Source organism: Taeniopygia guttata, chromosome 13 (genome assembly GCF_048771995.1).
Source record: "Taeniopygia guttata chromosome 13, bTaeGut7.mat, whole genome shotgun sequence".
Classification (NCBI taxonomy): Eukaryota; Metazoa; Chordata; class Aves; order Passeriformes; family Estrildidae; genus Taeniopygia; species Taeniopygia guttata.
This window is the reverse complement of record NC_133038.1, coordinates 700,750-716,763: the sequence shown is the minus strand read 5'-3', so window position 1 is coordinate 716,763 and position 16,014 is coordinate 700,750. Positions and strand designations below refer to the sequence as shown.

General features: G+C 45.0%; 1 protein-coding gene across 3 annotated transcripts in view; it reads right to left on the bottom strand.

Annotated features, from left to right (window-relative positions):
* The window catches only part of FNIP1 (folliculin interacting protein 1), a 64,316-nt gene that overhangs the window by 4,362 nt on the left and 43,940 nt on the right, over positions 1 to 16,014 (bottom strand). For all 3 annotated transcript variants that reach the window (XM_030284264.4, XM_030284267.4, XM_030284265.4), the window contains 9 exons: positions 15,507 to 15,578; positions 14,561 to 14,696; positions 13,829 to 14,030; positions 13,359 to 13,444; positions 7,121 to 7,267; positions 5,022 to 5,191; positions 2,285 to 3,710; positions 1,760 to 1,928; positions 95 to 292 (listed from right to left, as the gene is read on the bottom strand). In XM_030284264.4, the coding sequence (XP_030140124.3) occupies positions 95 to 292; positions 1,760 to 1,928; positions 2,285 to 3,710; positions 5,022 to 5,191; positions 7,121 to 7,267; positions 13,359 to 13,444; positions 13,829 to 14,030; positions 14,561 to 14,696; positions 15,507 to 15,578 (2,606 nt within the window). The remainder of the gene's footprint in view (positions 1 to 94; positions 293 to 1,759; positions 1,929 to 2,284; positions 3,711 to 5,021; positions 5,192 to 7,120; positions 7,268 to 13,358; positions 13,445 to 13,828; positions 14,031 to 14,560; positions 14,697 to 15,506; positions 15,579 to 16,014) is intronic.

The window sequence follows — 16,014 nt, the reverse complement described above, 5'->3', positions numbered from 1 at the left end:
AATACAAACACCAGGCAGAGCCTTACATATCTCTAACCGTAAAGTTAAAGGGTGCTTCAAAACCATTGCCCTCGTGATTTCCATTTAGACTTACAAAGTTTGGAGATAAATTATGCTTGTAAAGCTGAAGAGTGGAATGAAGCAGGTTGGAGACGAGACTGGAGACTAACACTTCTTTTCCTAGTTTATTCTCAATCATTCGCCTCTGGCTACTGGCCACTTGCACCGTCCATTTGTCCGTGTCTGCAATAATGCAGACAGCTTCTGCAATGGGCTCGTCCAGAACAGGGTGCTAGGAACAAAAAATGAAGAGCAGATCCCCAAGAATGACAAATGACAGCAGTCTTTTCGCAAAACTTTTCACAGAAATATCCATCCTGGGTAATAAGACAGCATTGCTGGTTAGCAGGATAGCATCCCAGACACTGCTTCACCTAAAATACATCTGCCCACATTGCATTCCACCCATGAAACCAGCAGGGTTTTGAGAGCAAGGCACAGTCTTAGAAGGATAGTGGCTATTTTATCTTTTCTTACAGGCTTTAAAGCATGTCACTGGCTGACAGTTACATCTTTCTGGTATTTGATAAAGAATTCTGACATATCTAAAGTGTATTTTAAACTCCTAAAACTGAAAGCACCAAAAATCCAGCTTGCTGTTTAGTGTGGCTGTGCTAACGAGGTCAGATTATTCCCAGCTGTCACTGGTCTTCCTTCACAGGAGGCCAGCAGAGGGAGTTAGGAACCCAGTCTGTGCCTTGCCATTCCCCCCTGCTGGTGTTCCACCTCTCCAAGGCCACGAAAAAGGGTTCAAAAATGGGAGTATTTGGAAACTCACTGTCCTTCCCTAATAAATTTTCTGGGCTGAACTGCTAGCAATTATCTGCTTCCAGGGAGTCAGCAAGGGCATGCAAAGAAGGACTGCAGGTCTAATGCACATTGTTGAAGTGAGAAGTAGAGAAAAGGGGACTTTCTGGAAGGTCTCAGGAAAGTGCCTGCTCACCAGTCTGTTTTTCCTTATTCTCTGGGGAATAAACTAGATGGAGCAGATGTCACACTTTCAGTGACATCCTGCTTTCTACTTCTTTCCTTGTAAAAGGGGGAGGAAATACCACACTTCTAGTCATGCCCCAGTTCATCTAGGAAAAAAAACTGCTGTGGAGGAGAGATTATCTCCAACACGTCAGAAGCACGAGTTCCCTTCAGACCATTATCTTTACACTGGTTTCTCCTTTTCCAATGAGGACAGTGCTATTGGACACATGGACTACCATCCCAAAGAAGGAGCAATGTCTCCAAAATACTGAGCAATCGTGATGGAGAACACATTCTGCTGCACAAGCAGGAGCACATTGGTCAGACGTGCAGGGACAGAGCAGGGAGCAATGAGAGCTTCTGCAGCACTGCAGAAGGACTCTCTGCCCAGGAAGAGAGGCACAACCTGCAGGGACACAACCATCAGCTGCCAAGCCTACAGGAGACAATGATACAGCTCAGCACTGAGATCCATCTTCTCAGGGCACAAGCCTCCCAGCTGGCTTCAGTGGGAGTCTGATCTTTCATGTTCCAAACTGCAGTGAAATATCCATGTTTTTCAGATACGTTAATTGAGAGCAGAGAAAAATTGGTGACCTGGGACTGGAGAAATCTGACAGGAGCTGTGACAGGAAATATTTCCACTTCCAGCAGGTTTGTACCTTCACAAACATTTATCTTTCCCTACTGTGAGAAATACATTTACCAAATATAGCTTAATTACCTGCACAGCATGAGACAAATCTGACACCAAACAGTGCCTCAGCTTTTCATCACTTCCTATTCCTTGCAAAACGAAGTCAGGGACGTAAGAGGAACAGTAGCCTCCTAGTAAGGATCTTCCAAAATTGGCAATACTGGGCTGGACAGAGTTGACTTCAACTAATTTTGACCTGCAAGAAAGGCATATCAAAGAGATGTACAACAGTAAACAGCAAATTCAGCTTACATAGGTTGCATTTCTACTTTTTCATATCTCTTCTAACTTGAAGTCAAACACTTTTAAAAAAGGTTACAGTCAGCTTTTGCAGTCAGCTTATCACGGAAGCAGAGAATACAAGCCAAGATCACAATACACCATTAGTATTTTTTTCCAGACAACTGATCTCTCAGTATTCCTCAACAATCAGAAAGCTCAAGAGACGCTTTTCCAACCCCCGATGCCAAGTTAGGCTACAGCCCTCTGAATACATGACATGAGAAGAGGCTCCATCTTTTTTAGGTTCTGTTAGTGCTGAACAGTACTTACCCAGGGAAGGGAATTTCATATTCCTCTGCCCAGTCCTCTTGCTCTCCTCCATAATAGTTACTGCCCAGTCTAGTTAGATCATGGCCTGTATCCTCACTCTCACTGTCACCCAGGGCACTGTCTGAACTCTCATTTCTTGGAATGTCCCAATCAATTCCCGGGGCCACTTTTTTCTCTATGTTTTCCCTGTCCCCATGGGGGACACGAATAGAGATTTTCTCTCTTTGGTCCTGCTCATTAAAGCAGTTCTTGTAGGTCTCTTGTCGAACAGAGTCCATAAATTTACAAAATTCACTAGGTGGTTTGCAAGCCTTTGTACACAGCTTTTTAGAAAATTCTAAACTACTGTTGTGAGCAAGAAGGTTTGCAGCTGCTTGCCCTGGAATATCATCAGTAGTCTGGGTTTCAACTGAACTGTCATCAGTGAAATATTCATCAAACAGACTCATGCTCTCAGCACTGTATGGGTTTGAGTTCCAGCTCTGATGCTCACTAGCAACTTGAGGAAAGGGTTCAGCTGTCCCACAGTCTCTATTTTGGTCCTCAACAGTTTGTTTAGCTTCACAGTTCTGATCAGCAGACACTCCTGCCTCCGCTGCTGGCGGGCTGTGATGCCTGGCAATTTGTTCCACTACTGCCTGACTCCTCAGTTCAATGTCTGAATCAGGTGACATGGAATCTCCGATGAGGAAAGTCACCTTTGTCTGAGCCTCTGCAGCGCTGCATGGAAACGTGTCCATGAAGAGCTTATCGGGCGGCTTCTTCTCCACAGCAATGCCGGGTGTCCTTGTGCCACCTCCCGCCTGGCTGCCCGCCTCCAGCGCATCCTCACTGCTCCACGTGCTGCCTGCTGCCTCCAAACACGGCTCTGTCCCCACACATTTCTCAGGCGAAGCTGACCCTGTGCACACCACAGTCTCTAGTTTGGCATCCAGGCAGGGCCTTGGCTGTGTCACATCCACGGCATCTTCCTGGCCATCCTCAGGAACGATGGTTCTGTTCTCATCTGAAGAAGATTCCAGCTCTACCTTAGGAGTGCTTTGCAAGTCTTCTCTTTCTTGCTGTGCAACACCTTCTATGTTCTGTGCGAGGGAAATGGGACATTTGCAATATTTACAGCTGCAGTTGGGAGCTCTCATCTCTTCAGACTCAGTGGGTAGCAAGTTGCCCCTGTTCTTGTGCATTGTGACAAGCACATACTCAGACTCTTCCACTTCTCCTTTCTCCAGTGTGGTAGTGATAACAGTGCCAGGCATGACGATGGCCTCATCTTCCCCATTTTCCAGAAGGTGTGTCTCTTGAAGTTCAGAGCATCTGATGAAGTAAGTGAGGAAATAAAGCAGCCTCTGGACCAGGTCATGTCTTTTGCCAACCACGACTGTTTTCGCTAATCTCACAGGTGATCCGATGGCCCCATACAGGTCACCTAGGACAGGAAATTAAACACACAATTACTTGGCATCTTTGCAATAATTTATTCTTCTAACAGCCAGCTGTTGGGCCGCTTTTCAACAACCAGGTCTACAAGAGAGAAATACTAAAGCAGTAGAGTTACAAAAGCTATGCTATATTTTGTTTTCAGCAAGAGAATCCCAAAGATGCTGTTGGTATGATCTGTAAGGTGAGCCACTGGTCAGGGGGACATCTGATCTCACCCATCAGGGAGCATTCACACCACCTCACTCTGGCTTTGGAGGCTTATCTCCTGGGATCCTTATACAGCCATGGGAGAGAGGAGGCATCTGTGCCAAATTACCCTGGAGAGTCTGGAAAGTGGGCTGGACTTTTACCCACCAGAGAAAGCTGTAAAAGAAATAAACCTATGCCAGGAACGAGGACAAAAAGTGACCATGGCAGATACATGGCTGAAGCCAACCTCCTTCTCTTCCCCTCCTTGAGTTCTGCTATGGGTTGGATGGGGTGTTCTGGCTGTACTGGAGTCACCTGGGCAAGTGCCTGTGCCTGTGTGTTCTGGAGGTATTAGGGCACTGCATGACTGCAGGGCTGAGGGGACAGGGAGTCCTCTTGAAGGCCACCCTAACCACAGTGGGTCCCTCAAGCCACATGAGGCCTGAAATCAAGTTTTCTCACCAACACCCTGGCTGTTTCTACCTGTACAGTAATAGGACAACATCACAAAACCTTCCTTCCCTTCCCTAACCAAATTCTATGATTGAGTGTGTGTGCAGAGCAGGACAATCCGACCTCCCCTGCTCTTCTCTACTGGGCAATTATCAGACAGCATGACCAGCTACACCCATGACTGGGCTCTGAGACCTTCCCTGGTGATTGCCAAGCTTTGAGTTCATGTTCTGCTTCATTCTGTTGTATTTTAAACTTCTGATCAAAAGATGAGATTTCTTGTTTTTCTCATTCCAGAATGAGGTTTAGTGATAGTGGCATCCCAAAACATAAAAGCAGATTTTCCTTATAGGAGGAGGAAGACCAGAGGAGGCCTGGAATCCTCCACCAGCACCAGAGCAGGGGACCTTAAGGGACCCAACATAGAGGACTAAAGAGGCCTTTACTTTTTGGCTTACATTTTTTAATGGATAATGCCTTAAAAACATAGAGCATAAAAAATCACAGTGACCACCTCTAAGTTTGACACACACTTTTGTCGCATTTGGCATTAAAAATAAGTAACTTAGGAGGGGAGTAAGCAGCATCATAAACTCCACCTCATGCACTCCCATTTCTGTAAAGCTGCTGGGGTTTAGAGGTATTTGCCACGTACCGAGCTGAGCCCATAGCGGGTTGTAGGGATGAGTTTTGGCCAGCATGTCCACACTCTGGGAAGAATGCTTCTCCAGGAAGATTCTTATTGGTGGCTGGCCATTGGGCATGACAGTGGGGACCCAGGCCAGGTGGTTCGTCAGCACTGCAGTCAGCAAAGCTGGTAAAAACCTGAAAGCAAAATGTTCAACATGGTTTTTCTTTTCCCAGATACACACTCAAGATGTTAAAGTGACAGCAGCTCTAGTCTATATGGATCAAGGATTAAAAAGACAGCCTGACAAAATCAGCAGAGATCATCCCTTCAGTCTTGGTTCCTTGTGGAGAGAAGGAGTGGCTGGACCCTCCATCCCACCCTGGCAAAGCTCTTTTTAGAACACACATTTTAAGTAAAATGAAATATTTCAACTTTGTGGCATCTCGCTTACCCTGTTTGGCAATAATTATAAGACTTCCTATTTTGCAAGTTTTATGTTATGAAACATCTCAAAACCAATTATTTCAATCACTTTAAGAAAGCAGTGGCACTGTGTGGCCCCTGTACTCCAAGGAGGTCCTAAACCCCTAAGACTTGTGACTACAGATGAGAAGGAAGACTATTGCTACCAAACCTATAAAATAGCTGGGTGCTGTGTTCTTTCACCTAACTTTTGTGCAATTTCAGCCCATATGGCTGTTCCCTTTCAAAAATAACTCCCTCAAAGTTCTGTAGCTCAGACAGAGAAGCTGTGTTCTTTTGCTGGCAAAACCGTTTTCACTAGCTAAGCAATTAAGGTGAAAATCTTCCTGAAAAACATGAACTATCTGATTTACTGCAATGATAGAGCATGGTTTCTGCTCTGTGGAGTTTTCCCAGTCAGTTTTCCTGGCAGGAGCTAGGCCCAGGAGGCTCCACATACCAGCACATTGTGCTAGTGGCCACAGTGGCTCACAGTGGGGAGGAAAAAGCCAAATGTCTCAAAATAGTGTTATTTGAATAATTTACAAGCATCAGGAACCCCACAGCTTCCATGCAGCCACACTAGAGACAGTCAAAGGAGGAGAGGAGATTTAAAACTAGATTGGGAAGGATAAAGAGTTTAATTTTTCTCTGGTTTCCATCACTTAAAATCTTATTATATTTAAAATAAAGAAAACAATCTCGAATAAATTACTATTTAAATGTAACAAACATGTGCAGGACTCAGAATGGCAGGGATCAAAGGAGACAATCCCAGCAAAGACCCTTCACTGAAGCAGGAATTGATCTTAAGAAAACATATCTGCACCCCTCACAACTCCCTGTGGGTCCTCCCATTGCCCTGGGGCAGGAGCAGGCAGACCACAGTGACCACTGTCACAGTGACCCTGTCACCTTCCCCTCAGGGGAGAGAAGAGAGGACAAAGGTGGTGGCAGAGCTGGAGGAGGGGAGCAGCAGCCCCTTCCCACCCTGCAGGGAGCAGTGCCCCTGACCAAACATCTGACCTGCGAGTGCCATTCCCACCCAAACTAGGTTTGTGCTCTTTTTAGGACTTTAAAAACTTCCCCTACTCGTGCCCTGGGGAAAGAGGATAAAGTATTGACAGAAGAAAGAGTGAATTTATCAGATTCTCCCCAATTTATCAGGAACTTTCTTTCTTTCTCTGTTTTCAGCATCTGCTCACAGCTGGGGCCTGAGCCAGAGAGGTGAGTGAGCACTAAAGAGCACAGCAGTTCTTCAGGGGCATTTTATAATGACTTAAGGTTTGAAAGCAATTTGTGGTCTGACAGTATTACACACACAGCTCTTCCTGAATGTATAATCCTGCTCATCATATGATAACTGATTCTGAAAGGTAAGTTAATGTATTTTGTAAGGTATCTTCATCCCTTTCCAGACATTCACACACATCACACACTTCCTATGGACATGTTTCAGATGTTCAGCCTCTATCAAGATTTAGAGAATTGTGAGGAAGCAGGAATTTAATGAGATAATTTCTTATTAGTTTCAAAAAGAAAGTATGTATGGATGGTCTTTTGATTCTTTGATTATCAGGATTTTAACAACTGATTTAAAAATTGGTTTGAAATAAAAAGGCACAGTCATATATGTAATTTAGAAACTAAATCCACCATACTGATTTTTAGAAGCATTTTCCATCAAGAAAGTGAACTCCTTCATGAAGCGATGGCATAGCTGGTTTTTCTCTGGTGTCCCTGACATCATGGTGAGCCAGACTGGCTCCCCAATCCGTGGCATTGTGTAGAGATTGCAAATAGTTGTTCTAGAAAACAAAACCAAAAAAATCCAGGTTAAAAAAAAACAAAACAAAAAAAAAAAACCAAACAAAAAACCCAAGAACCCTCAAAAACCCCAACCAAACAGCAACAAATTTTTACTTTTTTTCTACAAAAAGAAGAAATCACAGCAACATTTAGATCAGCTATCATTTATCAGAAACAAAATTTCTCTTCAGCAACCATTATCCAAACCATGTTGTTCATTAAATAGTACAAATTCACCCTTTTCCTCGGAGAGCTGAACCTCACAGGCTCCTCCTGCATCCACCTGACCTGATCCCAAACTCAGCAACATTCCCTGTCACAAGTCAAAAGCTGCTCTGCTCTGAATGAAGAAGGAATGGATCATTTCTTCTTGCTGCCATCTCCCTGCTTGTTCTTTATTTCATTTAAAATAAACTTCTGCTTTATTTATGACTAGGACAAGATTGTATGTATCTGACTTGTAAAAATACCTTAACTTCCTCCTTGCTTTAAAAACTTGGTGTGTCCCCAGGCCAAACCTCTGAAGTGTGGGTGTGTAAAGCAGGGAAGCAGTTCACATCTTTAGCTTTTAATAGAGAGTATGAGAGTCAAAGTCACCCTGTGGCTGTACCTATTACACACTCACCACATCCTTTTTGACTCTACAGAGGACAGTAAATGTATGGTGAAAAATTTGCTCTGCAGTAATATACCAGATTAAAATCCCTCAGAGTACTGTTAAACTCCTCTAAAATATAAACAAGTTATAGTTCAGTTTTAACTACATTATGACACTATGGGAAGCTGTATTTTTAACACAGTAAAAATGTAAGCCTGAAAAAACACAAAAGGACATGAGAAATGACTGATCAATTCAGGTTTCTCCCTGCCTAATGCACTACTTTTTTCTAGGCAAAGTATTTTTGTTTTAAAGGGCAAAGATATACATTACCCCATTAGCCCTACCACCACCCCTGATTTATAAAGATCTTATATCTTCTTTTTTATAGATATAAAAACTTCTGAACTTCTATTATATCTTATATATCTTCTCTGGATATCATGGTCTCAGAATTTACAGACACTTTGAGAAGCAAAGCTGTGCACACCAGGCAGGCAAACACGCTGGAGCAGCAGCTGCCAAATCTGCCCGGGTTTAGTGTTTGAAGTGAAACTCCCAGGAAATGAGAGCTGCACGTCAGCAGCAGCAGCAGCACAGCACATCCCGCCCTGGGGCTCCCCGGGGAGAGGGAGTTGCCCCAGCTACTGCAGCCACTGGGCACAGGGTGAGCCCAGAGCTGCTCCCCAAAGGGCAGCAGAGGTGACTGAGGTCACCAGGGCTGCTCCAGAAGGAGAAAGGTGAAGGGGCAGTGGCATTCTCTGCCTTAATCTTCCTACCAATTTTCATCAAATACAAAATCCATCCCCTGTGCTCACAACAGTCAAAATCAACCCTGTCTTCTCCAAAGGTTAGACCTTCAAATCCTCCACCTCCCGAAGCATGATGAGCGCACCACAAAAGAGTCAGTGTGCTGGAGAGGGGCAGCTGAGTTACCTCTGCACTCCCCAGCCCCCAGAGGCTTTGCTGTCTGCTGGGTCACTTTGGAGCAGCCTCACCAGCTGCTCCATGTCACCCTCTGCTGCTGATGCTGTCCTGGGAGGAAAGCCCAGCCTGGTGACAGACCTGGGCACAAGTCCTGCCACCTGGAGTGGGGCACACAGCCAGGGACCACCAGCCCTGCCTCTGGGGCACCAGAGGGTCTCCAGCAGCACTGGAGTGGGGTACTGGGAGTTCATTCCTCGGCAGGGGGCAAGCTGGGACTGGGGGGGGTTATTAGGGGAAAGCTTTCTGTTCACAGTCCATTAATTGGAGTGGATGTTAAGGATGCCCAAAAAAAAAAAGAAATCTCAAGTCCAAGGATCTCAAACTCAAGGAGTTTCAAAGCTCAAAACAAGTATGAAAACTTACACCCCCCAGACACAGCTGACCTGAGAAGCTAAACAGCACAACTTAACGTAAAATACTGTTTATTTCTCCAACCTATGCAAACTAACCCAAGCCAAGCCTCTTGCAGCTCAGCTGTTTTGAAAAAAGAAACTACTTCTATACTAAAACAAACATATTAAAATACTTGTTTTCGTTGAAAAGATAGCCTGAGTCTTGTGATTCGTTATTTACTATTCTGGTAACCCTGGCTGCATCTGCAGCTGATAGTGTTTCCTCCGAGCCAGATCAGATTGCCCTGGCCCCTGGCCAGCAGGCATGTGACTGCAGTACAGGGAACCCTCCAGCCAGCCAAGGCAGCAATGGCAGAGACCAAGGGCAAGGATTAACTGCTTCCCAGCTCTTCAAACACCCAGGGAAGGGCTCTCCTGCCAGATAGCAAAGGGCAAAAACGAAAACAAAACAAAAAACCGACATGTAGAATACCTCCTCAAACACTACTAGGGAAGTTAACTGGATTTTAAAAATAACAATCATTAAAAACCCCTTGGCCCCTCTGCTCTTGGCCATCTGCAGCAACACCCCCTCCCCTCCCTCCCCACACACACCCCAGCATGTGAGGGAAAGCTCAGTTAATGAGAGACTCTGCTCTTTTGAGGGTTCCAGTACATTTAAATTGGTTTATATTTGGAAACGCCTCTGGGAGGCTGAACTCCAGCCTGGAGCTCCCAGGCACCTTGTCCCCAGCAATGCAGCATCGAGCACAGGGGCAGAGGAGCCCCTCAGGAAACACCTTCACATCTCACAGCCTTCCAGAGCCAGTGAAGCCCAGCCTGGCCAAGCAGAAAGGAAGCCCTGAGCCAAGCCCAGCCCAGCTCCTCTGGGGTCTGCCTGCCCTGTGGGCACAGGTGGCACCAAGGCCAGCAGCCCTGCTCCCACAGACACCACAGCACAGCTGCTCCCTGCCTCACCCTCACCCACGTACACCCCACAACCAAATTGTAAAATACTCGAGTTCAGTACCAATTTTCAGTACCAATCCCCAGGCATCTTTCCCTGGTGCTGTACAAACCAAACGAGCCACACAGCTCCTCATGGATGAAAGCATCCTGCTGCAGCCCCCTTCCACCCACGTGGAAAACACACTGACCCTCAGCACTGTGCCCCCAGAGCTCTGCTGTTTAGCAGCCACAACATATGGCAAAGAAGGAAAATAATCAGTGGTTTATAGCGCTTAATTCAGATACATTTGTTTCCTATCCCCACTCCTTCCTTCCAAAAATGATTTTTCCTTAAAAAGGAACAGCAGAACAAAGGCAATCCCCACTGCAGGGAATGCAGGAGCGGGGCTCCTCCACCACTCAGTGCCCATTCTGGCACCACTGAGCACAACGCACCACTCAGCTCACAGCAGCATAAGCTGCTTAAAAATTACTGGCAGAAAATGGGATCAAATCTGTCTGCCAGGGAGCAGAGAGGTGTTTCCCCAAGCCCTGCGATCAGGGTTTCCTTGCCAGCCTGCGTTTGTGCCACACAGGTATTAGTCACATGCATAATTTGTGTTATCAATGTGCTGTGCTGGCCTCAGGGACCGGGGAGCCAAAATGTTTATGCAAGTACAGTAGCTTATTTCGTAAGTCATGTGTCTGCACAGCTGACATCCACAGAGAGTTCTAAGCCTCTAAGTCAAGTGTTAATAGCTAAACCCATCAGTGCTTTAGAAAATTAAAAATTGCTGTAAAGTGACTAATGATGCAAAGGTAGGCCTGGAGCTGGGCACCAAACTGATGGCAAATTTATCAACAGCCTCCATTTGCAGAAGCAGCCTCGGCCTTCGAGAGAAGGCAGCTTTGTTTTCCAACTTTGACCCAACTCCCTTTTTGCAGGCAGTGAAGTGACCTACAGCCACAGCCCCTTCCCTGCAGAGAGGACTCTGGGGTGGCATGCTACCTTCCCCCATCAGCAGGGCAGCACATCCCCCATGCCCACTGATCTGAGGGCCAGATGAGTGCACATCAGCACCTCTAAAAATCTAGGGGGTTTAAAGAAAAGCAAACAAAAAATATTCACCTCAAAACAACTACACTGCAATGAGTTAAACCAGTAACAGGATTACATTTTAGAATCACCAACCCACTGAAGCCAGCACCCTTCTTCCCTCCAGCACAATTTGCTAAGAGGACAGCAATCAACACAAGTCTCAGGTTCACCAAAGGACTCATCTCCTGACTTCCCCGTGACTTCAGTGGGAAAGGAGACACCTAAAGAGATAATAGTGTCCTAAATGGGTTTGCTGAACCTGTGCCAGAGCATCTTTGCATCCAGCCTTTGGTATTTAAATATACCTCTCTCCTCTTACCAGACACATCCTGCATTGCTTTGAAAAGCAAGGGGGTCTTGCATGTCACAGAAATGAGGATGACACACGCTCTTGCATCTTACAGGGGCTCAAGGACCCTGCCTCAACTGGGGGCACCAGCTGTTGCCCACCTCTGAATGCAATCCCTTAAAAAAACCCCAGCAAGACCCAACATTGCCAAAGGCTGCTGCCCCAGGAAATTAATTTCTATGAAATTATACTAGATTTAATTAACTTCATTACACTATTAAAGAGCAATATTTATATCACCATGGAAACCTCTGCATAGAACTGGTGGTTACATGCTCCAAGTGCTGGTTATGCAATGGCCATGTCATGGGAATGATCCCAGCTCCTGGTGTGCAGTGAGTGTCTGCTGGGACAGGGCTTTCTTCCTGAGCCTGACCTCGGCAGCCTTCCTCACCCCATCCCAGCTCAGCACTGCTGAGCGTCCCTCTAGGAGGAAAAGCCAGCAAAGGAGATTTTCAGGGGTTTTTTTCCTACTTTTGACTTGGGGTAGGTGTCCGTCCCCAGTTCTCTGGAACTGTTTAACTTGGAAGGACAAAGGAGAACGGGCGAAGTCCGCTGAGTATATCTGGAAGGGGGATGTTTTGGGGGGAAGGTTTGGAAAACAGCTGGAGAGCTGGTGTTAACAGAGGGTGGGAAGGCACAGAAATGTCTCAGGGAGAGACCTGGGAGGAGAGACAGGGCAGAGCTGTGGGAGTGGAGGAATCATTGTGGCTGCTCCGAGTTGCTGAACTTGTCTCAGGCCCCTGGGCTGGATCAGCAGCTCCCAGCAGTCATGAGCTCCCTCTGCTCCCTCTCTTGGCACAGTTTATCCCATCCACCTCTCACCACAGGCCCACGTGCTCCCTCTTTTCTGCCTTTTGTCCCTACAGGACATATCCTTCTGCCCTTCTTTGTGACTGCCTGGAGGTGAGCTTCTAAAAAGATTTAAAATACACTGTGCCTTCGTCCTGCAGCACCACCTAATCCATGGCATTCAGGTAAGAAGTGGAATCGTGGAAAAATAAGTGAGCCCTCAGAATCCTTCTCTGTTCAGTAAAATACATCCTGATGTCAGAAATTTCTTTTTATAACATCAGAGAGCTGTCTTCAATAATGTCTCTAAAAAGTAGCTCTACAGTGGTTGTAAAAGCAAGCACCCTGCCACTCCCATCTGAGAGGAGATGAATCACTCGAAACAGACGGATTTCATCTTAACTCCCTCCCCATTACTTCAACTGTGGAAAGAAAATACAGCTAAATGCCAGGGATGTGCTTATCTGTGTTACTTTGTATAATAACTGTTGAACAGAGAGGTCCTGCAGGTACCAATAGCCAGAGATTACAGCACTGCATTTGACTGTGGGAAATGACAGCTCTCCCTCTTCCTAGCTGTTTTTCTGAAACGCCTTTAGAGCGCAGCTGAGCGAGGGGTCAGCTTTGCTCACACATCAGGACAACACACACTAGAGGAGGATTTCCCTAACAGGGCTTTGCAATGCTTTTCCTCCTCTTGACAAGCAACAAAACACTATTTAAGAAGTCACTGGGAGCTTCCTTATCACCTAAAGCACAGAAAACCCTGAATATCTGTGTCCTGTTCACACAGGACTGATGGACACGCACACTTGGAAAAATCCAAAACCTCAGAAACATCCATTAGGATGGCTTGGTATCACCAGTCCTTTGCTGTTACTAACTTTAGACATTTCAAGTTATTTATCCTGCACTAAGAAGTTCTAAAACACGCTCAAGTGCTTTTGAAGAAAGAGACAGGAAGGACAGGAGACACGGGGCTCACCTGAACTCATTTAGGGCATCCACAATTCTGTTATATGCCAAACTCCGCTGGCTGGCATCAGCTGATCTCCGACTCATTTTCATGGCCTTGAAAACAATCATTAAACAGATAAGTAACACAGAGCTACAGAAGCACAGAAAATGGAAAACCAAGTCATGTGTTTGACTTTATCTTTTGTTCAACTGGTCATACAAGTAATTTTTTTACGTGATAAAGTGACGGTCCAAGTGCCAACTTTCCTATCTGAGGGAAGACAGGTGAGGCACATTTGCAGCTTCTGCCTCTTTTGTGCTTTTCACCATTCAAGGCATAAAAGTGGCCCAAGTTTTAACTGCAGTGATGCAATTCCCACACCCAACATCAAGTTGATCCCACTTTTGTAACTAGCAACAGGAGTTAGAAATTAATCTGACAGGGCTGGGAGAACATACAGCAGTACAAATGCAAGAAGCCAAAGCAACTGTATTTACCTGTTCTATTGCACTCTTCAGTTTGTTCATGTGACTCTCAAAAAGAGGGAAGTGTGAAAAAAAGAACTCGTTAAATTTGTTGTTTTCATCTTCATCTCTTGAGAGTGAAAAAATAACCCCAATTGCTATCTTTTTCTTCCTAACAATTCCTGGGGTTGAACCAGAGCTGTCATCTGACAAGTTGAAGCTTTCATCCATGGACCTTGGAGAATGAACAAAAGGGAAAGTTAATGTAATCCACTGCTTAAAGTAGTACCTTGGTTTCCTGTGTGATTCAGTTCTTGAACATTTAACTTCAACAAATACCTTTTGCTTGAATGTGTTGTCAAATAATCATCTTTGATAACAACCCCTTTGGGATTTTTTACAAACAACTATTAGTTGATTCTGCAACCACAAAACTCTGGAACCAGATTCAAAGTGTTCATTGGATCAGAATGTGGTATTCTAGTTCTCTCCCATTCCTGCCAATAATTTGTGTTTTGAGTACAATTTTAGGGCTTCTAATCCTCAAAAATACAGCCTACAGATTTACATGTTGCTGATGGCTTTCCAGTTAGTGAAAAAACAATGAACACCATGAGGAACAGAGACTAAAAAAGATCAGCCTGACTTACACCTCTGTAAATACCCCACTGAAAGCATCAGCAAGAGCAGATGTACATATGCAAGAGCAGAATCAGGCTGACAATGGTGTGGGGGCAGCAAGCAGCACTTCCATCCCCAGCTCACCATCGAGGGAAGACCCCGTTCTCCAGGCTGGTGGTCTGGCTGCGACGCCAGCGCCGCTGGTAGCTGCTGGCACAGCTCTTGTTGAACGAGGAGCCCGGAGATGGAAACGGAGTGATGAGCAGACTGCTAAGAGATGCTGCAAAAACAGGAGGAATAAAAATCTCTCCAGAAAAAAAGAGCATTTGGCATATAACACCAGCAACTAAACAAAGTCCCTTAAGATATACTGGTGTTGCTTCTCAAGTGCGTTCTCTTTTGCTTATCTATGTTTCTAATATAAAAATAACCAGTTTATAATGACATTAACAAGCCATACAAGCACAACAAGGGTGGGACAGTCCTGCTGATTTACACAATAGGTAATGCACAGGATGCACCTTGCTCAGCAACCTGAGTATCAGGAAATAAATTCCTTGTGGAAAGGAGTAGTGTTGATCACATCCTTTAACAGCCTTTACAATCCCAGCTCAAGTGTCCAACATCCCGAATTTGGAGGGAAGAAAGGGGTGTTGTTGAGGCCAATTCATGTTTTAACATTACCATCACAGAATGATTTGGGTTGGAAGGGATCTGAAACTCATCTCATTCCATCCCCTGCCATGGGTAGAGACATCTTCCACTAGACCAGGTTTCTCTAAGCCCCATCCAACCTGGTCTCCTGGATTTGGAAAGGAGATGTCAGCAAGAATTGTTTAGAAATGCTGCAAATTCATTCAATATTTAATTTGCCTTACTTATTTGCAGCAATAATATAAGACACTGCTGTCAGGTTACTGTGAGGTGTCCTCAACACCTGCACCATCTGGACCTGTACAGGGAGGTGTCATTAATGTCACAGAGCAAAACAGAACAATCCCATTTCAGCACTGCTTCATGATGTGCAGAGATCCCATGACAAATAAATATTTTTGGTGTTTACAGGGTTAACACATGGAACTGCCATTACCAGATCTTGCTATACCGCTGTCTCTGTCCTCATTCTGCTCCCTCCCAGGCATATCCATAGGGTTGCTGTGAACTGTAAAACAAGGAATACCAATCAGCAGGGGAATGTACAGTTCCTTTCTTGTTTGCAGATCTCCATGTAATTAATGGAACAAAACCATGCTCATTAATTCAGATCAACAGCACTGCACAAGGCCATCACCAAGAAAGACTGCTTAGCTGAACAAACCAAAACACTTACCTGAGAAGGCTGTATATGTTTTTCTCAAGTCCATACACCTATTTTAGTGCAAACTAAAACCAGGACTTTGTTTCTTTCCACAGATAATTTTCAATAAATTTTATTGTACCAAGAGGATGTTGATAACATTTGTACTACTCAGTGTATAGGCAGAAACACACCAAAACTCAAAATAAACTCAAAACTTCATTCCTATACCAGCTTTCTCAGGTATTATATATGTATTTTTAAAGAAATTTTGAATGCTGTCTTTTAATAAATTGATACA